Below are 21,723 nucleotides of genomic sequence, written 5' to 3'. Positions count from 1 at the left end.
CCGGCAGGTTTGGGACAGCACTCAGAGCCGAAGTGAACAGTAACACTGTGCCAACACTGCGAGACAGATTTTACCTCCTCATTTCAGAAGTCCTTTATTTGCCAAAAAGAAATGAAGAAATTACAAAGTAGAAATACAAAGATAAAACCATACCAGCACAAAACGCATCCAAAACTACTTTTACAAAGTATAAGAACCTTTATTATTTAAATACTCAGTTTCTAGAACCATCACCCAGCGATACAGAGAAAAGAGGGAAAGGCCATCCATTGCTGAATGTCTTTCTCACAGTAACACGTGCTCCGTACTGAGGTTCACTTCCATTGCGTAGACCTGCAGCTGCAGTGAAGTGCCGTACTCCAGAAGTACGCTTCTTTTCCTTCCTGTTCTTTCAGGCATATTTTATTTCAGAAGCTAAGCACGGACCTTGTTCAGAGTCTCTCAGGTCAGCTTCCTTTCATCCTTAGCTCACGAAGCAGGAAGGTTTTCTGCAGTGTTTCTGTCAACCTGAGGCTGCCTGCCACCTCTTTCTCGCTGTCCGCGTCTGTTTTGCAACACTGCCGCGTGGTGGCAGGCCGGCAGAAGGGGAAATGCGCCAGCGCCTGGGCGCTTCTTGCTGGTGACAAGTGGTGAAGGAATTACTACCGAGATTGCAGAGAAAAAGAAAAAAATGAGCCTAGTACCATTCCAGCACGTGGTTGTATTGAACCACATCTCCTGTCTGAACAGTGCAGAGGATATTTGTGAATGTGAAAATAAGGTTTTTTTCTAACGACACGGGACTTGTTTTTGTCAGACAAAAGCAGACCAGAGGGGACAAACAAACACGTATTCTTTTATCATGCAGAACTGAATTGCAGTCGCTTTTCTGACTATTCATTAGCAAAAGGAATCCAGCTCATAACAGACTTACAACCAAAAAGAAAAACGTAAGAGCTGTCTTTAAAGGTCTGCGACATCTACAGCGACACTGACAGCTGCAGGCAGGAGGCAAAGTCAGAGCGCAGTGGGTTCCTGCAAGTGTTCTGTGCTGTAATTCTTGGGTTCGTTGGCTTCATTTCAGAGAGCTTCACAGCCTCTGAAGCTGGTGTGTGCTGCAGGGGAGCAGGCGCTGTGTCTGCAGTCCCAAACATCCCCATCTTCTGATGTTGTAACCAACCCAGAAACTCCAGGAGCATGACAGAGTTTCCAAATTTACCACGAGAAGTTTTGACAGGGCTAAGACACAAAGGGGGTGTAGAATAAATACCTCATTCACTAATTAATCTGTGACAGCTGAATTATGATTACCTGCACATGGATTGGTAAGACAGAGAACGGATTTCTTTTCCAGAAAGCAAACACTCTAAGTTACTACATATAGTTTCTGTAGCTTGTTCTTGTACATGAGGCAAAACATCTGCCCTAAGTCGTCCTTTATTCTTTTTTATTATTATTTTATTCCTTAGGCTGGTGTCACGGTGTTGCCCTGCTAGAAGGGACAAATGGAATCACTGTAATTAGAGCAGCAGAGAACCTGTTTTTTAAAAAAGAAATCCTTGGGTTTGGGAGTGAAAGAGCTCAGAAGAGCCACGAATGTCTGCCTCACTTACTGAAGCCAAAGCTTGAAAATGTAACAGGTGATTTTACCAGGCTTAGGATACTCCTCTTTGTTTGCTTTCTTTCCATCCGGGAATAGGTCAGGTTCTTCTCTTGTTCCTTTGAATAATCTTTGTTTTGGAGAGATTTAAAATCTTATCGAAGAGTAAAAGGCCACTTCAGGCCCAGATAATGAAGAAAAGAGGTGAAATGCTTTGTCTTGGTTCTTTCAGGTGAAAGAAGTAGAAAGAGCTGGTTCTAATTGGCTGTTGTGTGATTTCCATCCTATGTTCATTTTTGCAATCATTTACTTTCTTTCTGAACGTGGATCTCTGTGGAATTATTCCACAAGCTTCTCCAAGGGTTACAGTGGTGATGGAGATGTAACTCAGACATCCTGGAGCTGAACAGAGCTACTCTTGTGTGCTCGTTGCATTTGAAGGGGCTTATCCTGCCTTGGTCAGAGTGCCCCCTCCTTCATTCTGTCACTGCAGAATGGAGATGACCTCAAAGTACCTTTGCTAAGAATCTGGGCATCCAGAAGTTCCCCAAATATATGAAAAATCCAGGATCCTGGGATGTGTATATGGATCTAGATAAAATAGCAACATTGTTCATGGGAAAGGGAACAGTTCTTCGAGCCCAGTGTAACTGATAACTTCCTCCCTTTCAGATTTTGATCTTGATGAGAGTTACTAACCTCAGCAAGGCAGCAGTATGTCCCACCTGGGCATCGGGAGGCAGGCGTGACACTTCAAAGGCTCCTGGAAAAGTTGAAGCTGGGTTGTAGTGATCAGCCAATTCCTTACTTGTTACTAACAGCAACATTTAGACATAGCATCTAGGGATGAATGTACCACTGGGCAGCATTTTTATGCACCAAACACGCTGGGATAATGGTGAGCATGTGTATCCACAAGCTATCTGTCTAAGAAGTGAATGGGTTCTGTCTTTATACATCAATTGTAATTCCATGGGAAAGTCAGTTCAATTTTGCACTTACAGCAAGAATTCATCAGTTACACTGCTTTCTCTCTGAATCTAGGTCTGTTTCATGGGTGGAAAAAAAAATAAATCAGTAATATTTGGATGTTTTCTTTACCAGGTAAAGAATCCCTCTGTTAATAGGAATTTACCACACATGGGTAATGCAGGTATTTTCATGATATCAGCTTAGACCCTTGCAGAAGGCTACAGATTAGCAGTACAAGAGAAGGGAAGAGCACAGGAAAGAAACAGAACTGAAGCACACAGAACGCAGCAGTTCCAGCACACTGGCTGAACAGTGCATGCATCTCTTGTAAATATACTAGAAAACACTTCTACAGAGAAAAAACCACTATCCTGACTGGTATTCATACAGGAGATCCTCTCACACACAAAAGAATACGCAGAAACGTTAATTGTATCATAAATTCTAAGAGAAACATGACATCATTTTAACTGTTCACATATGCATACAAGTACAATTTGTTTGGTACCATCTACAAGAGCTTTGTATCACAGAAAGGAACCTCATTCTCCCTATCTGCAGGCATGTTGCCTTTGGTATTCAGGACACCAGCAAAACCAAGGACTGCACTGTGATTTGTGTTTTAAATGATCTCTAGCCATATATGTATAAATTAATTTGGCAACTTCTGTCACTCCTGTTGTGAAGTCAAAGAGTCATAACGGCACAGGACTGAACCAACGGACCAATGACCGCTGTAGATGTTGCACGCAGCTGTGAGTTTGTCATTAGATGCTGGCATTTATTGCACATCTGGGGACATTTATATGAAAAGATATGAAGGAAACAAGGTGCAATCACCATTTTTAATGTGTGCACAGTAACACATTGCAGAAAGCTATTTTAAAGAAATTCTCTTATTGCAGTTACACAAGAAGAAAAAAAAAGGGGGTTTCAAGTTACAGTGTACAAAATAAAACACATTGCTCCAATGACAGACTTAAGAAAAATCCCTAACTGTCCCTAAGCATCTTGGGACTGACTGCTATCCAGTTCGACAGACACTGATTACACATCTTCCATTCTCTATGCTAAGAGATCTGAGATAACTAGTTTGACTTGTCTCCAGTTTCAGAGGGAGATAAGACTTCATCTGTCTCATAGTCTTCTTCAAATGATCTGTAAAGATAAAAGGTGTGTCTTTAAAAGCTATTTTTTGGTGAGAGCACTTTTCAGCTAAGTTATTTCAGCAGCCACTAAACCATGTGACTAAAATACGATAACATGCAGGATGTTAACCTCAAGGAGCATATTTGTAAAGCACTGAATAGTGCCTCAGTAGGCAGCATTCTGACAGCTGACTGTCCTCTATCCATTCTCATTCGTAAGTTCTGAAGCAGCTTTTCATTGGTGTTCAGCATTTAGAAATCTGAATACAGCTTTAGTCAGTATCTTGCAGTAGCCTTAGTGTAGAAATAAAGTTGTTCAGGCACAGATTCAGCTCCTAGAGGAAACTTGGCTTGCTCAGACCTGCTCACTAACACTTGGTTTCCAAAGTATTTTTGAGCTTACGATACGCTTTTGTTTTCACAGAAAATCAGTTGTGGCCACACTGTCACGTTCCTCTCCCTCTTGGTTTCAAGCTCCAGTCTCTGTGCTTATGACTTAGGGAGGTTTGTCTGCAAATTCTCCTCTCCAGCCAGCTGCAGTATATTGCTCAGAAATGATATTTTTTCCCCATCCTCAGCCCATCACAAGGTATTTTCTCAGGACTCCCAAGAAATTCAAATTGTTTAGTTCTGAAAGCAACACTTGTTATGAAGGCAATGTTGCAGCAGGTCTTCCAGTGGCAAGCACAGGAATAGCTCCAGTTTGTTCACTGATAAACTGCCCTAGAAAAAGGTTAACTCCTTTGATACCCTGTGTGGACAGTGCCAAAAAAAGAGCCATCTGCCATTTCTCGTGTTGCTTTTCCCTCTTCTAAGTCATGTGCAGATACAACAAAGCCCTGGGAGCAATTTCTGCCTGCCAATCCTTACGTCCTGCTGCAGAGAGGCTTCTGTGCCATCACCTGCAAAGTCTGTGAGATAGCAATTTTGCTTTCAGAGCCTTCGTGGTCAGATTCAACTTCTCCTTCTGCCTTTACACAAAAACATGTGCATGCATTCACCAGGGAACAGGCTCTCTTCTCGAAAACTCATACACAGATGTATAAACCAGAAAACATGGCTGAGAAGTGTTCGGATCAGCTTAAGCGTTCAGTGAAACACCACGCTCCAAATTGTTGTTTTAAGTAGAAGAACACCTTTCTTTTCTCTTCTTTTTGGTGAGTGTGTTGTCCTTGTGTTTTCCAACATAGGTATTTAATTTACCACACTAGTACTTGCAAATCTCTGAAGCTGCCACTCAGGATCAGAAGTAAACACTTAAGATCTCCCTGACATTACGCAGACAGTGCCTGACCACCTCTGAACAGGCACAGCATCCTTGAAGTCTGTGTGAGCATCCACTATGTCTTGGTGAGATTCCTCTTCCACAGGCAGTGCTCTGTCACAGATAAGGTAGATCTGGCTACATCCAGGTAGCCAGACACCAACTGGTGTCAGAAACCCTCCAGTCAGAAAAGCTACAGGCAGGATTAAGTCATAAATGTAGTGCAGAATGCCAACTAATTCATCTGCAATTGCTGAACGATGGTTATTCTCAAATCTATTCAGACAAACACTGAATTTCACATTCTGCCAGCTACCTTTGCTAAAAAATCATCTGCTTCTTCATAGAGCTCATAAATCATCTTCGTTTCATCCCACTCTGTTTCTGTCACCCTCAAAGGACAGCAGAAATGATGAATATGCAAAAACTCAATGCCTCTTTCTAGCAAATTTGTCTGGGCATCCAGCTCTTTGTTTTTCTTTTTCCCTTCCTTTTTTTCCTTTGTGGTCTGTTGCTATGCTCCACAAATGAGATCTAATGCCGCTGCCATGACTACAGAGCTTTTCAGGGGCTCTTAAAAGCAAGCAGCAAGGTTGCTGACATGCTCTTTAGAGGAAGACACAGAGCTGTTTCAGACAGACTTCAAAAACCTGACATCACCTGCCAATTCCGTTTTTGGTGAATTTGGTGAGTCGTGGTCCTGCAAAGCTTCTATGGTAGATTCCTATTTCTCTTCTGTACTGAGCACACAGGTGTTGCAGTGCAGATGCAGGAAATACAACAATTTTATCTTCCATCCTCTGTTACATCATCTTTCATTATGGAAGCCACAAAAAGACAAGGCAGCTCAAAGGAGATGAATAAACAGCTTACTGCTGTTTGGATGCACATCACAGGGAGAAAGGCAAACGCAGCTCTCCATGGCTTTGTAAATCCCAGTGGCCAATTAGTGGATGCTACTGTTATCCAAGCAGTTTCCATTGTGGGAAAATTAGGCAATCATCTCAGGACTCTTATTTCATGGCTCTGTAAATGCTGCTCAAGAATGGGTGAAATCCTGAATCATGCAAGATTAACACCATGTAGAAACACAACATATTTGTTCCAATGCGTCTTACAGTCACCATCAAGAAATCATCTCTGGAGAAATACCCTCAAGAAGATACGACCCCAGCCATGCATACAGCAAGTCTGCATTGGGAGCCTCTGTGGAATGCATACAGAGCATTCCTGGACCTACTGCTGTGCCTAAATTCATTGGCTCTGAGGATAGCTGGAACTATCAATACATGTTTCTACACGTTTGCAAAAATTACTGTAGATATTGCAGAAGTCAACTGTTTTAAATAAAAAGACAAACAGGCATAAAGTTGGGCAGGAAGTAAAATTATTTGACTAAAATAAAGTCTCCACTAATATGGCAAATGTAACGGCTACAGCTTTTACCATTAACACATAGCCAGGAATAGCAAAAGTCATTTGAGATCTTTTTGGTACCGTTACCAAAAGAAAATTGCTTTTTCCTTTTTCCCAGCTATCTTCACATCTACTGTGTAGATAATTTAAATGGTTGACAAAAAGAATTCAGAAGATCCCAAGCCCCTTATGACAAATTTACCAACAGAGCCATTTTGGAGCAACCACTTCAGGCTTCACCACGCTCTGATGCAGAGTCCTGATCTCAGCCAGAGCCACGGAACGCGTCTCCAGTGCAGTGCAATGCCTCTGCTTACCCTTCTTGGAGCTGCTCGTTCCCAGACTCCTCAGCCACAAGGATCTCGTACTCTTCAGCAGCATACCTGTCCCAGTCAGAAGGTTCAGGGCCATCGTTTTCAAAATCCTGAAGAGAGCAGGCAGTCAAGCACACCACGTCTGCAACTCTTTACAACTATGTTTACAGTGGGTCTCGTGTTCTGTAACTCCATGCACATGTGAACAGCCAGTTCTAGGAGTAGTCACCGACGGTATCCAAACAGTCAAAAAATGTGTTAACTGAAAGGCTCACAATTACCTTAAATTAACATCTGCACTTTATGAAACACAGACTATGCGCAGACTACAAAACTCAGTGTGTGACCTGACTTGCCAACAGATCAGTCCCCCTCCACTTCAGAAATGCTGAATAACTACTGGCAACCCTGCCCACAGCAGGGGTGTTGGAACTGGATGACCTCAAAGGTCCATTCCAACCCAAGTCATTCCACAATATCTTCTGTGTATTTTCGTTGCTCCAGTGCACAAAGCCATGCATCTTCACAGTTTGCAATTGGTTAAAGGACTTAATTTGAAATCCTTAATTGTCAATTACAGTTGACCCTAACAGTTTGCTAAGAGGGGGAAAGCTTGAAAGGTTACAAGATAACATCTCTATAAACATTTGCCCCTCTGCCATTTAGTAAATAAGCCAAGGGAAGATAGGGGCAGGCAGGTGGGGCCAGGGAGCATAACTTAGGATGATCCTTAAAAAATAAAAACAGAAACCTAAAACATTAAATAGAGTGGTTCCGAATTTGGATATACTTAAGCCTAGAAGCACTGAACTGCAAAGTTCCTCATTCAGGTTATGCAGGAACCAGCTGGGAAAGAACCAGAGTTGATTTTGGCATCCCTACCACTTTACTGTACTTTTGACTGCATAAAAGCCTTCTGGGAGATAGTTTTTAAGCTACAGTCACATCTGTTTTCAGTGCATATGCAAGGGGAACCAGAGGTGAGGGACTTCACGCCAGCAACTGACAAAGCTCAGGTGCCAGAACACCCTACAGCTAGTGTAACAAGAAATCACAGAAGTGACAACCTTTTCTATGTTTTCTGTCTGGAGGGAGGATGGTGAATGCTGCCAGCACAACCTGATGGATCACTGGCAACTCAGCAGGTGTAGGTCATTCTGTCTAGAATCACACACTGCACCACCAGTGCTGGTGCAGTAGGATCAGCTAAGGCAGTCACATCATAGAACAGTGGAATGGTTTGGGTTGGAAGGTGCCCAGGACATCTCCCAGCTTCTGGTCACTTCTGGGTCTGCTGTGAGGTCCGATCAGGGAGTTCAAAGTCACATGCTGAAAACCTCCAAGGTCAGAATATTCACAAACTATTTAGGCAACCTGTTCCAGTGTCTGACTGCCCTAAGCGTGAAAAAGGTATTTATATATAGACCTTTATAAAAAGGTCTTTATATTCAGTTGGATTTTTCCTTCATCCAGTTTAATTCCAAAGAGGAGTTTGAGAAGGCCTGTATTTAGAAATAGAAGTGATTTATACCTTTTGCACTGCAAAGGGATCTCTCTGTTCATTGTCCAGGTATTTCTCTAAATTGAAGAACGTGTTATAGAACACATGAGCCATTCTGCATCTCTTCAAGTCTCGCAGGGTTACTCGTCCTGCAGAAACAAAACAAGCAAAAACCCACACATGATACTGTGCTATTAAGCTTTTCCTTAGTGAGAAACTGGACCTGTTCTGGTCAGCTTTAAGGAAGTCTTGTTGCACCACTACGCTACAATATTGCAAAATCTCTTTCCAATCCTGACAAGAAGATAAACATTATTCAATAAATTGGTGTGTGTTAGTTCTAAATTTCACACACATCTGGAGGTAATATGGAGGTCTTTCATATTTATGTGAAATGTGAAAGAATGTGAAGGGGGATGGTAGTTTCACATCTATGCTGTCAGTATGTTCCACAGCTGGACTATACAAGACTTGCTCCAGTGCCAGCAAGTTCATTCAAAAGGTCTTTCAAGTTTTTCAGACTTCTTTATGTATAACATTATGCTGCAAACAGCCATAATGTTACTGTTACTTTGTACAGTAATTCCAGCCCTGTGATTCTAACACAAGACTCCATCCACAAATGGGTTTCAGGGTAACATTACTTTCTCAATCCACCACAGATCAAAGAGCATGGAAGCCCCATTAAACAGAATGTACCTTCTCTCTCTGGCTTAACAAGATCGAGCATCTGACACAGCAAGTCCTGAAATGGCAGTGGTTCTATGCCCATCACTTCCATCCGTTCACACTGCTCCTCATAGAAGTATTCCAGTTCATACATGGAGAGCACCCCATCCCCATCCAGGTCCATGCAGCGAAACCAGTATTCAATGCTAGAAAAAGAGACAGGATTAGTGAAAGCATGGTGACTGCATTAGAGAATCTCTACTGCAGCAATGCATATTCCCCTTCCCCAGTTCTCCAATGCTTCTCTTCACCCAAACGTTGGCATAAATCTAGGGACAAAAATAACCTTTGGGAAGGATTAGGGCACAAGCCAAGGCTCACCAGTGCCACCTGTTAGTTCTCTTTTAGGTGACTTGTGAGCACAGCCACCCTCACAACCTGTTTCACCAGGTAGCTCTAGCAAGTGCCCAGTGTGCACTGTCAACTGTCTCACACAGGCTGTGGTGCTCCTGCCCCATTCAGCATCAGAAGTTAGCCAGATACAACCAACTCTGAAGCCAGGACGCCAGCTATCCCATACTCTTTTATATCAAAGGCAGTGTTTTAAGGCAGCTACACTCTACATCCTACCTTCACCTCTAGATAGTCCAACCATGGATTTGAGTTCTTTACTCAGAGAATTCCTTGCCCTAATAACTGCATGCAGATCTAGTTCTGCTCTGCACAGCAGTCTCCTGCTGGCTGCACAAACCAGGCAGGTGGGTAGGTTTTACTAAGATACTCATCTCCCTACAAACCCTTCTTAGGAACTTGCTACATGCATAAAGGAAACGTTCCTACCAGCTGCAAACATCTCATGGGTTTACCCCAGAGCCAGGGATAGGCCAGGAAAAGTGACTGCAGCCCTTGCTATTGCTACACAGACCCCCTATGAAGTGCACCCCAGCCCTCACAGCATGGTTGAGATATCAGTTCACACGGCCACAAAGCTGCAGCCATGTGAGATGAACTCTGCCCACTACACAGGAGCTCAGTGCTGACAGATGGTATCTACAGCTGCCTCTATAAAAAGGGCCAGGGACCGCCCTTGCGAGAAGCCATCATCCGGTCTGCAGTCAATGAGATCAAGACCTATAGGGAAGTGTGATGGAGACAAAGGGGGAAAACAAACAAATTCAGTTTTTATGCAGCTCACTACTGCTCTCCAAGCAGTTCCTCACAGTGGTAAAATCGCACTAACTTCATGAGCATGGGGGAACCAAAGTGACTGATGGTTACCCAAGACACTTAACATTAAAAGGAAACTCTCCTTCTAAGCCATTTCTCCTCAAGAAAGGAAAATTATTTGACCAAGTATTGACAGTAAGCTGTCTTATTCCTAATAATCATGGAAACTCAAGCTGCTGTCTGTTTGAGAAAGCAATAAGTCACAGAAGTTTCTGAAATCCTATCTGCTCATCTTAGTACTTTTACTAGGACACAGAAATCAGTCAAACCTTGTAGCATTTCTTTTGTCTTCCTCTGAAATCAGCAGCCACACAAAATCAGCATAACTCATGCGGCCTTCCTTCTGAACTTCATTCCCCCTGAAAAACACACCCAGAAAAAACAGGCTTCTTAATACTCAGAATGTTATCAACGCAGTTTTAAAAAGCCCCAAATCACTTGTAAGAGAAAATGGAAACATGACTGCCCGCTCAGCCTGTACTCCTGCACTTCCTAGCAACAATCCTCCTGTCCTTCCTCCCAAGCACAATGCTTGCTGCCTGGATGTCACCGCAAAGCTGAGGCTCACCTGCCAAGTATCCTCACACAGCAGCTGCTGGGCTGTGCTGTTTTTCTGAGGCTTTGCACCAATGCTGTCCAGCTATCCCTGTGCCACTGTTGGGCAAAAATACAGCATCTGTATGCTCCCACGGGCTATGCCTGTTCTAAAATATTTTCTACTACGTGTTCTACAAAGATGTATTTAAGTGATCATCCTACAGCATTTTTTATTTGCTTTCTAAAGATACCACCAAAAGTGCCACTCAATTTTCAAGCAGCTTCAACTGAAGCATCGTGTTGGAAACCATACTCTCAGAAATTCCCACTGATCAGTATCTTGAATTTCTAATCAGCCTGACAGAAATTCACTTCCATTCCCAGCCAGCATGCTATTCCTCACCTCACCACAGCACCGCTGAATATTCGCTCAATAATCCTGCTTGATAGAGCTGGAAACAAAGGAAATAGATAAAATGAAGCAACAGGTCACCAGAATAATGACATTCAGTTATTTAAAGTGAACTCACACAAAGTGATTTCCCACCACTAAAACAAAGCTCTACCTACACTGTCTGTCTAGATACTCCACTGCTCTCTGTTTAGCAGCACTCAGCTAAAAACAAAGATATGCCTGCCTTTGTATCCTACCAAACACTATTACTTTCTCTCAAATATGGCCACCACGTGTGATCTGGATTCTTGCAGTACATCTTCCAGTATGAGCAGTATTACCCCTAGTTTGCTGCAGTAGGACTAATAGAAGGAGACTACTTCAATGTATACTGCAAAATTAGTTCAGCTGTCAAGCAAAAATCACATCTCAAATCCATACAAAAACATTTCTAAGCAATGCACGAAGTGTTGCAATCCCCTGCTTCAGGGAAAGACAATGAAAAACAAGCATTATTTCAAGTGAGTTGAAGGGCTTTGCCAACCAGGAAATGTATGGGGCTGGTTGCTATGGTAGAGAAGCACCAACCAAGCAATAAGTATCAGTCTTGGGCAGGACTTTCACACTAACCTGACACTGCAGACCACTGAGACACTTCATTTAGACCTGCTGCTGCACCACTGTACTGAAAACATCTCCCCTTCACCCTGACCACAGCACTCTTCTCTTCAGCTCCCCAGCACTCCGTGCTCTCAAGTTTCCTGTGTAAGAGATGCTCCACTCCCACACTCCACCCTCCCCAAAAGGACCTAGTCACCATATAACCTAGTTAGGCACTCCTTATCCTCAGCCCATCCAGGCCTCTCAGCAACCTCCTGACCCGCTGTGACTGCCAGAACCCCCATGGCCTTCTCGTAAACGCTTCCACCCCAAGGACATGGGCCACCACAACACAACACACACAGATCTACAGCATTGTCAATCCACACTCCTTTCTTTCTTTCTCACTTCAGCCCTCCAGGATCTTGACCCCTACAAAATGTTGTGTCCCCTCCAGATCTCCAGCAATTCCTGACAATTTGTGATACCTCCAGATCCCTGTAACTCTATGCACTGGAACACCTTTCACCTCTCCCGCTACCTCCAAATTACAATTACAAATTACATGTTGTGTCTAAATATCCCATTTTTCTAAGCCTAACTCTCTATCCTAGAACCACTTTCCTAAAAAGTGTGGCAAACACATTGAAGAATTCAAGACAGCTTTATCTTCCAAGTTAAAACATGCTGGTCAATAGCTCAAGCTCTTGTCCAAGACACTAAGTCATGAATCCTAACTGTAAGCGCATGGGCATATCGTGCTCCAAGAGCACAGATAATCTTAAACACAGCCCCCTTCTGACTGGGTGCCTCCGTCCAGCCCAGCCAACAAACCATACAGAACAGCTCACACATACAGTGACTATTTTCTAGCACGCTTTCTCAGCCTTCCAGAACTTGCAGAGCAAGGACTTCCTAAGCCAGAGGAATTGCTTTTGCATTATTCACCCCTTCGTGGATTTTTATTCCATTAATTTATCTATGGCACTTGAGCCTTTGAAAACTTTTAGGATCTGCTCAACTTGTGGCAAAGTGTTCCAGAATGAACTCAAAAGATAATCCCCAGATTTCATTTGCAAACTAAAATTCATCAACCTTTGCTGGACTCTGAAACTTCTCTCACCCAACAAGATTGCAATTTGGCAATCTTTAAAGTTCAGAGAGGCTTGGCCTTCTTGTTCATACTTCAACTACCTGCAAAACCCTCAGCAAAAAAAGAGCTAGTTTGAAAGCATTATTAGCTTGTCCTTCTGGCAGCAATCCACTGAAGCTATTCATGAGGAAAACAGCATCTGCTGCATTTCTCTGTGTCTAAGCCCCTACAAGTAAGTCCGTAAATCAGCATTTGTTTATGAGAAGGATGCCTCCATTTAAATTTTGTTGAAGTGTCAAATTAACTAAATTAAAGGCTTTACTTTTTATTAGGATCATTCTATTTTCAGCAACCACTTTCCTCCCACCATAGCTTGCAGGCAGCATACCTTGATCACTGTACCTAGCCAGGTCCTTCTGGCTGATATAAAGGTCATGGTCAGTGTCCAGCTCCCAGAATTTACAGTATATAACATAGAAGTGCTCGTAGGAGAAATAATCTGTGATTTGATTTATGTCATCCTCTTCTTCCAAGAGAGCAAGAGTCTGAAACAGTATAAATAAAGAGGGAAGTTAAACCTAGACAAAGAAGCAATTTAACAGCTTGAGTCCTCCAACCTCTATAGAAGCTGGGCAAACACAGCTCTGAGAGCTGATCCAAAACGTAGCCCTTCCTCACTGTAGGAGATTTTGTTCTTGCACTTGATGTTTAACAGGCAGTTATAAAGCATCTGGCTTGAACATCTTGGTTAGCATATGTGCACAATACTTTTGCCAATCCCGTGAACAATTCCTGTTAATTTTCAGCCATAGCAAAGAGTCATGCAGAAGATTGAGACAACTGCTGTCTCAGCTGGGATCCATTATTTGTGAACCATCTCTGACCTGTACCAGAGGCTCCTAGAGCCATTTACCACAGCAAATCCACAGGAACTGAGATGCATCTTGACAATGCACTTGCTTGGCTCCTGAAGCAAAAGATCAAGTCTTACTCCAGACTCACACCTGGAATGGGGAAGGATCGATCCAGGCAAATTAAACCAATCACATTGATCTTCCTGGCGGGCCGCTGACAGAAATCAGTCTAGTTTAACTGGAAGGCTTGGGCAGATTTTCAGCTGTGATTTCTGTTACCATATCCCACTATGAAACATTTAGCAAATGTTTTATTTCCACTTTATGCCTACCTCTGTCCTTCCCTCCTGTGGCAGAAGGTATCTCACCTTTATCCCCATCTGCCTTTCCCTGAGCGCTGCAGCCAGAGGACAGCAGATAGCCTTCTCAATCCAATGAATCAAATCAAACGAGCTACAGGTCTTATCCTCCTCTGCCCTCACAAACCCTCAGAAGGAGGGACAGTCCCAGAGCTGTCCCAGGCAGCTGTGTCCCTAAGACAGCAGGCCTAGTGGCAGTGGCAGTGAACGCTGATAGTTCACTGTTCTCTCTCCAATATCTCTATATCCTAGGAAGCTAACTGAGCCAGCACAAAACTCACACCCCGTTAACCATCAGATTCAGTAAAATTTCACACAGGAACAACAGAGCAGCAGACCTACCAAACTATTCTGATTTTCTGACATTCAAGTCACCTAAGACTTAAGACATGTCTGAACACTCACTCACTAGCTTCTTGGGTCTCTTCGTGCCTTTGCAGACAATAAACACTTGAGGAGGTTTTTCAAGAACTTTTCTTTTTTAATAGCTCACGTCAAAATATGCCATTTACACACACAGCAAGGAGCTGTCTCAGCAAGTCATGGTCCCCAGGCTGAACTTCCCTGCTGCAGAAGGTGAAAATCAGAGTAGCTACACAAGCAGAAAGAGATGAACATATTAAGGGAGAAAAATGAGCGAACAAAGATGTAGTATAAGTTGGAAGGATTGGTTAACAGCAGATGGTAGGGAAGAAGGCTTGGTCTGGCATGAGACAACCTAAGGGAGCACTGATTGTTAGTTGACGTGACAAGTAGGGCAGAATAATCTGAAAGGAGGAGTATGTTTCATGCTTGAGGCTTTTGAGAAAGTACATTACATCTAGACAGTGGGATGCAACAGGGAAATCTCACTGCCTTAACTGATTTACCACCTCGACCTTTCAGCCTAAAGGCTTCTGGCTTTTTAGGCTGGGATGGAATCAAGCAGCCTTAGACAGTCTTAATCTGGTGCTCTTTTGGGTAAATTATACTATGAACAGAGATCTTCATCCCAAAACATCCACCCACCATTCCCTGCTCCGATATATGACAGGAATTGTAACGAGTGCTAAACTCGACAGCTTTTCTGGAGAAGTTTACTGCACAATTAGAAATCAGTACAAACCAGGTGATGCATCCTGACATGCTCTGTCTTGCAACTGCATGGTGCAGTGTGCCTGACCAGCTGGCAGAGGACTGATCGCCAGCTGAGCCAAGAAATTGGCTGTGCTACTCACCACATATCATAGGCCATTCACCAGCTATTCTTGGCTGCTCAGTGAGCCACCTAACAGAGATAAACTGCATCTCTTGTTTTCCTTTCACTTTAGCTAGATCAGGAGCTAAGAGCCAAACTGCCAGATGCTGTTTCAGAGTTTTGAACGTACGCCTTCAACTTCTACTTGCTGCAATCTTGGCTGCTCTGATCCTTGGTCTTCTCTCATCTGAAACACCTCGTTCACCAGTTCTGCCCCTATCCTGGCATTGAGCTGGGCACTGAGTTTGCCTTACTACAACCCCACTGAACAGTACACAGGAATAAAGGAATCAATGCATTCTATATCCCATTCAGGTAGAAACCAACATACTTGCAAGAAGTTGCTTTTCCTCAGCTCTGTTAGGGTGATCTTCCCAGACCAGGATCGATTGACTGTGTAGAATATTCTTTGTATAACCTGCAAGACAAACAACTTTCATTAAACCAACTTGAAACAATCGGTTAGGGAGCTGAAATGGAGTAGCTTTATTTGGATTATTCACTCACCCCAATGAGACTTCTTAATGAAAACTTTCTGTTGTTGTTGTTTATACTATTATTCTTAATTACAATGGAGTCTGAAAGTTACATTTGTTTCTGAAACAGTACTGTTCATTTCCACTCTGCAACTATTTTCACAGTTCTTAATTAATCTTTGAGCATGTAGATTTATTATTTAAGTGATACGTTCAAAGTGCTGACAAATCACTGCACATTTTTCAGGCTTCAGGCACTGCAGCTTGCAAGGACCTCAAGTGATAGTGCTCTGCACTTGTGAAAAAAGAAATCAGGACTTCAGAAGAGGAAATAGGACATGCAAATGAAATCCACAGGTGTTGTCTGACCTATTGTGTCCGTAACAATACCTCACCTTCTTGGTGGCTCCACTAAAAATAATCAGTAGAGATTACCTGTCTGCATTTGTCTTAGGGATGTGTTTACATCGTTCATCTCCTTCACTGTTTCTCATAAAAGGGAATAAAGAGCACGGTGGGGAAAGCACACAATTCTGAGAATCCATGAGGAACAGTACACAGTATGAGAACGAGTGCTCACAAGCACCTAAAAAAGCAGGCTGAACTATTTATTCCTAGTCCACTCCTTTTTAGCACATCAAGTATTGCAGGGCAGAGAAAATGCAAGTGTGTGATCAAGAGCATGCAAGAATAAACATGACAATGTGAACAAGAATAAGTATCAATAACACGACATCTTCAACATGAGAAATTAGAAATGTAGTTAATGACTATCAGTACTGAAGCCTACAGAGTACAATCCTTGTAAATGAAATCTAGTACAAGCTGTTGATGTCTCTGACATGCTGACGTATTAGCCTAGGATTTTGGTAAGTCTTAATAGAACATGCTACTCCAACATAAAAGCTAACTTTACAAAACATGGATATTGTAAGGATACAGATAAGACTGTGATGGGTCACTCTGAGCCTAAAGCATAGCTGCAAGTGGGCAAGGACCATTTAAGGACCATGCTTTGACTCAGACACACAAGGGCAGGCTTCTTAGTCCAGAACAGATTTGGAAACAAGTATGAGATCATTGCTAACACTCTGCTTTGGATACAAAGAACAGTGAGACAATAAATGCTGATGAGTCCAGACAGTTTAGGGAACAACAAGCATGATTTGAGGACTCAGAATTTACCCCGAAAAGAGAGAATAGTCAACTCAGCTTACCATGATATCTACTGGTGACTATCCTACTCCTTAGAAGCCAAAGGGGGACATGCAGGACAGCAGAAGGACTTTTTGTCTCTCAAACCAGATATCTAGAGGATTTTGTCTTATTTATTTTTTAAATAAACACTGCCAGTTATTAACCACTGGGACAACTTGCAGAGACACACTGTGGGCTCTTTACCACTCCACACATCAATCACAGACACTTTTTGTTTTTTTTTTTGAAGTTGTGCAATAATTCAGTCAAAAAGAAAATTTATCCTAACTATAGCAATCCCTGAGCAATGTTCTGTGGTCTGCGTAGTGCCAGAGGTCAGCCTAGGGAACCACAATGGTCTTTTCTGGTCTTAAACAATTCAAAGCTGTGTCTTCCTTCTTCAATGTTGCTGGCAACCATTGCCATTCTGGACTATTTTTGAACTTTGGGCTTTGCTGCCAGCTTTTACCAGCCAGTTCAGAGACTGAAGTGTCTCACCTCACACACGATCCATTACCACACCTCTCAACTCTAGCAATTCACAAAGATACAGCCTTTCCACAACATTCCAAGGACACAAACAAAAATCTCAAGATAGAAAAAGAACCCCTAACTAGCAGTCTTTTTCTTTTCCCCTGCCTGCTGGGTAATAGCAGACAGCAAAATATCTCCCTCAGTGACTCAAGGAAACCATTCCTCTGTCAGATCATATTGATAAAGATGCACCCTCTGCTCTCATCTCATCAGCTGTAAAAATAAGGCGTACAGGGGAAAGATGGGATCTCTTTTCACCTCCTCTTTACTGTATCCAGTCACTCAGTGAAGGCTTTATTATTTGAATAATGGTAGTTTTGGTGAGTATTAAACTGCATGTACACGTACACACAGTGCCTCCACTTCTCTCTTTTCTAGGTTATAAAGACAAAGCTGTCAAAAAAAGCATTTGGGAAATATCATAGGACATTATAATAAAACTGACATGATTTGCAGCACTCAAACAGCCAGTGTCTACTGTGATAGAAAATTAATTCCTGTGGCCTGCCTGCTTTATGTTTCTCAGTTAGAGCACCTGCTGCATGATTGCATCTCCACTGTAAGCTTAGATACCAAGTAAGAAACTGGCCTCAGGCCCAAGTTGCTACAGGCACTTCTACTCAGCAGCTACAACCTTGTGCGCTGTGCTCTGGCTCCCCTCTTCCTGGCATGGAAGTCTGTTTATTCTGAATTGAGTACATGAGCCTTTGGAAAGGGGAAGCTCCTTCCTTATTTGCCCAATACCATCATGTAAAGTATCTCCAGGTCCAAAACCATTGATGGGTTAGTTCCAGATCTTTTCCCATTATCCCCATAAAAGAAAAACAACACAATTTTGAGGGGAGGGGGAAAGAGGGAACAAACAACACAAAAAAAACACACCCAAGTCTTTATTAAATCCTGTAGACCATCTTCACTTTCCCCATTCACATGGGTAATACTGTATAAGCTGAACATTTTTCACCCTGCAGTAAGGTTTGATAATTTGTTTTCAGTTGACACAGATTTTTAACAACAGCCTGCATTGCTAACACTGAGCTCTCTTTGCACATTCTGAAGAAGTGATGTTAAATGTCTCATGATATTCTGCATCCTCTTCATTGGTTTCAGGAGTCTACCTCTGTTAAAAGAAACAAGTAGTTTAGTATACTTCAGAAACAAATAGTTTGGCAATACAACAGGTCAAATACACTGATGCAGGTTTGCAAGGCTAGTGTATCCAAAAGGCATCTCTAAAAGGCATGGAAAGAAGTAAAAAATAATGAAACATGCAAACACATCCATTGTTAACTTACTCTCCAGGTGATTTCAACCAAGTGATGCCATATTCAATAGTGAGCAGAAAAGCCAGTGTCTCTATGGCCCTGATCTGTAATACAACAATGAAATATAACTCTTGCTCTTGCAGCAGATATAGCACTATCACTATAAATAAGTGCAAGGTACTCTACCTTGAAGGGAATGAAAGTGTCCAGGCAGTCTCAAAATCCAAGGACAAAGCTGTTTCCTTCATTACCTCCTGGTGGAAATACTCAATTTCATGGCATTAAAGAAGTGCCAAATTATTCATGAGCAGACATGTGACAAATAGGAATTCCTGCTGTCAGAGAGGAGACCACTCCATGTGGGACCAATCTGACCCAATAGACTTTGTGTCTCCTTAGGTCTTAGACTCCACTCCAGCTCAGTGATCCAGCCAAGGCCAAACACAGAGCTCAGGAGGAATCTGTCAGAAGAGACACCCAAAACAGAGTTGTTCTGCAAGCACGAGAAGTCTGTGAAGGATGTCACAGCTTTGTAAGATTCGCTGCCACACACTGTTCGCTTCAAACACCAGCACCATCATTTCCTGGGTGCCGGAGAGAAAGTTTAAGAAGCCACCATTGTGAACAGTATTACACATAGGGGGGTCTAAAGGCTCTCAGGCTGAAGTAAGAAAGCACAGAGGAGATGAGCAGAATCAAGAAGCACTGAGAAGTTTCATGTACACGTGAAGGATCCTCTTCTGTGCCCCAATTTGACTGTCATACAGGACATAGTTCATCCAGGTTCAAGGGAAGTTATGAGAAAATAAAGAAAGGAAGGAAAAGATTTCTCTTTTTAGTAGTAGCCTACATTTCAGTTATCCTGAAGTGCAGCTATCTCTCAGAGCAGAACACACACAGCACCTGGTGAGATATAGAAATCACAGCAATTCACCCATTCGTGAGCCTTCATGATCACCTGGACATTTGTTACACCTACTCTGACCAGGTACTATGCTCAACAAATCTGCTGTCTCGCTCCACAGGGACTGAAGATGCTGATAATAATACATTGACATCCACCACCACAGTCAAGAGTGTTTAGACATTTGAAATTGTCTCTCGTTATACAGATTCACAAACACAGGATGTGGCCGAAGCAGCAGAATCCCTCTGCCATCTGCTCCTTACAAGAAAGGGATAAGTCAGTGCCCGCCACTAATCTCCCAGCTGCTGATATGTGGTGCAGCAGGCCCCCACAGAGAGCCTGTCAAGCCAGTAAGAAAAGCTCTAAACCCAGCTGAGATGAAGCTCTCCTCAGGCCCATTTTTATCTGAGTTTATTATCATTGCAGAGATCAAACATTCTACATTTATATCTTTCATCCATATTCATACCCAACACAACACAGGCTTAAAAAAAAAGTACAAACTTTTTCAGGTAAAGCACAAGTCTAACGTCTGACTGCAGAGTTGGAACAAAGCTACAGCAGTAGTCACAAAAAAATCAGTGATTCAGAAAGACCAGAGAGATGTTCTGGCAAGTGAGATGCAAGAGGGTTGGACAACGGTGGATGCCTTGTACCATGGAACAATCAGAGACCCCACGCCTAAGTGACAGAAATCTTCAAACATGTGGCCGCCCAGGCCACAGCAGCCCTGCAGTGTTAGGGGTAACTTAGTAGCTCTCAAAGACCAAAGAAGGATCACTCTTATTTTCCTCCAACGTAATCAAAGGCCAAAATTGTTTCAAAGATCTGTTTAAGACCAGAAAGAATCATCACTACCCTTGTGAATGACCTCTTCTACGCAGACTGATTATTTTTTTGTTCTGAAGAAATTCTGAATGTAACTTCTTGCTAGTGATACAAAAAACATGTATTTTTGCAGTAAATGAATGATTTGGGAATAGTGACAAATAACAAAAGGAGGATTGGTACAGCACTGTGACAGGAGATGAAACAAGCAGCCTACCGTGGTGATGTACCGGGAATGGAACTCTGGAGCATCCTTTAGGAACGTCAGACCAGGGTGCGTTTCTACCACGTCCTGCAAGATAAGACCAAATAAGATGAAACAGAGTTCCTATTCCTTTCATTTAAAGTTCAGATGTTACTGGGTTTTGTTTTGTTTTACAAACCAATACTTTTGCTTACTTGTTTTAGCATTAACAATAAAACTGAAATTATACCTTTTAATCTATGAAGTGAACCTTCTAGAAATACAAGTACAATACATTTTCTGGGCAATACGCACCTGTTGGGCCATATTGATTTACTTAAGGACAGAAAAACAAAGGAAGAGAGTTAGTGAGTGGATGAAAACTCATTTTTATTGAATGAGATACAAAATCAGTTAGTTGACCATGCAACCACCTCTTCTCCAAAAACATTTTTTCCATTCATTGAAGATATTGGTATTTGTTAGAGCTAAGTGTCAGTAATGAGCGCTTTGTGAAAGGCTAAGAAAGTTGCTTTTCACATCCTCCTCATCAATGAAAATTCATGTGAACCCTAGGAAGCAGACAGACATCAGTGCTTTCCCAAAATGGACTTGAACTATATGTGGAGTTTTATAAGGTCTGCTTTCTGTAAGTGAAATACTCACTCATGATGTCAAACCTACTAAAAAATGCATGACCAGACACATACAGAAATTGCTTAGATCTTGAGTCAATCAGCTCAGATCCTCTGTGTATCAGAATGTCTGTGTAATTTTACACGTCTGACTCATCTGCTCTTTAAAAGGTGTTCAATTTTGCTGTTTATACCATGCTCTGGCAAAGGGACAGAGCTGATACAGTGCCCTTAGGGGCACAACATGGCCAGGTTTTGGGCAGTCTAACCTGATGTCTAATCAGGTCTACTATGATGGTGTCATATGGTGTAATACTGCTAACATCTGGTTGAATGACAGACAAGACTGTACATGTCTTTGGATGAACCAGCAGCTAGGAAGCAGAGCTGCTATCAGTCAGGAAAGGCAGTATGCCCAGTGGAGAAAAGGTGAAAAAGAACATCAGAAAATTTACCCATTGCAGTCCCAGTTAGGCTTGTTTGAGACACACAAACATCCAGCACAGAAAAAAAATCTTTCCCTAGCAAGGCAT

The 21,723-nt window shown here is 42.5% G+C and overlaps 1 protein-coding gene across 8 annotated transcripts in view; it reads right to left on the bottom strand.

Annotated features, from left to right (window-relative positions):
* Positions 1-77: 77 nt before the first annotated feature.
* PPP2R3A (protein phosphatase 2 regulatory subunit B''alpha) overlaps positions 78-21,723 on the bottom strand; it is a 52,270-nt gene continuing 30,624 nt past the window's right edge. For 4 of the 8 annotated variants that reach the window (XM_048954346.1, XM_048954345.1, XM_048954347.1 and 1 more), the window contains 9 exons: positions 20,589-20,663; positions 15,496-15,582; positions 13,103-13,259; positions 11,031-11,079; positions 10,360-10,449; positions 8,894-9,069; positions 8,225-8,343; positions 6,697-6,803; positions 3,383-3,709 (listed from right to left, as the gene is read on the bottom strand). In XM_048954346.1, coding sequence (XP_048810303.1) covers positions 3,640-3,709; positions 6,697-6,803; positions 8,225-8,343; positions 8,894-9,069; positions 10,360-10,449; positions 11,031-11,079; positions 13,103-13,259; positions 15,496-15,582; positions 20,589-20,663 — 930 coding nt within the window. In that variant the 3' untranslated portion in view covers positions 3,383-3,639. The other 4 variants (XM_048954349.1, XM_048954348.1, XM_048954350.1 and 1 more) reach the window with 4 other exon arrangements.

Source organism: Lagopus muta, chromosome 9, assembly GCF_023343835.1.
Source record: "Lagopus muta isolate bLagMut1 chromosome 9, bLagMut1 primary, whole genome shotgun sequence".
In the NCBI taxonomy this organism is placed as follows: domain Eukaryota; kingdom Metazoa; phylum Chordata; class Aves; order Galliformes; family Phasianidae; genus Lagopus; species Lagopus muta.
The sequence above is the reverse complement of the archived record's forward strand: the minus strand, read 5'-3'. Positions and strand labels throughout refer to the sequence as shown.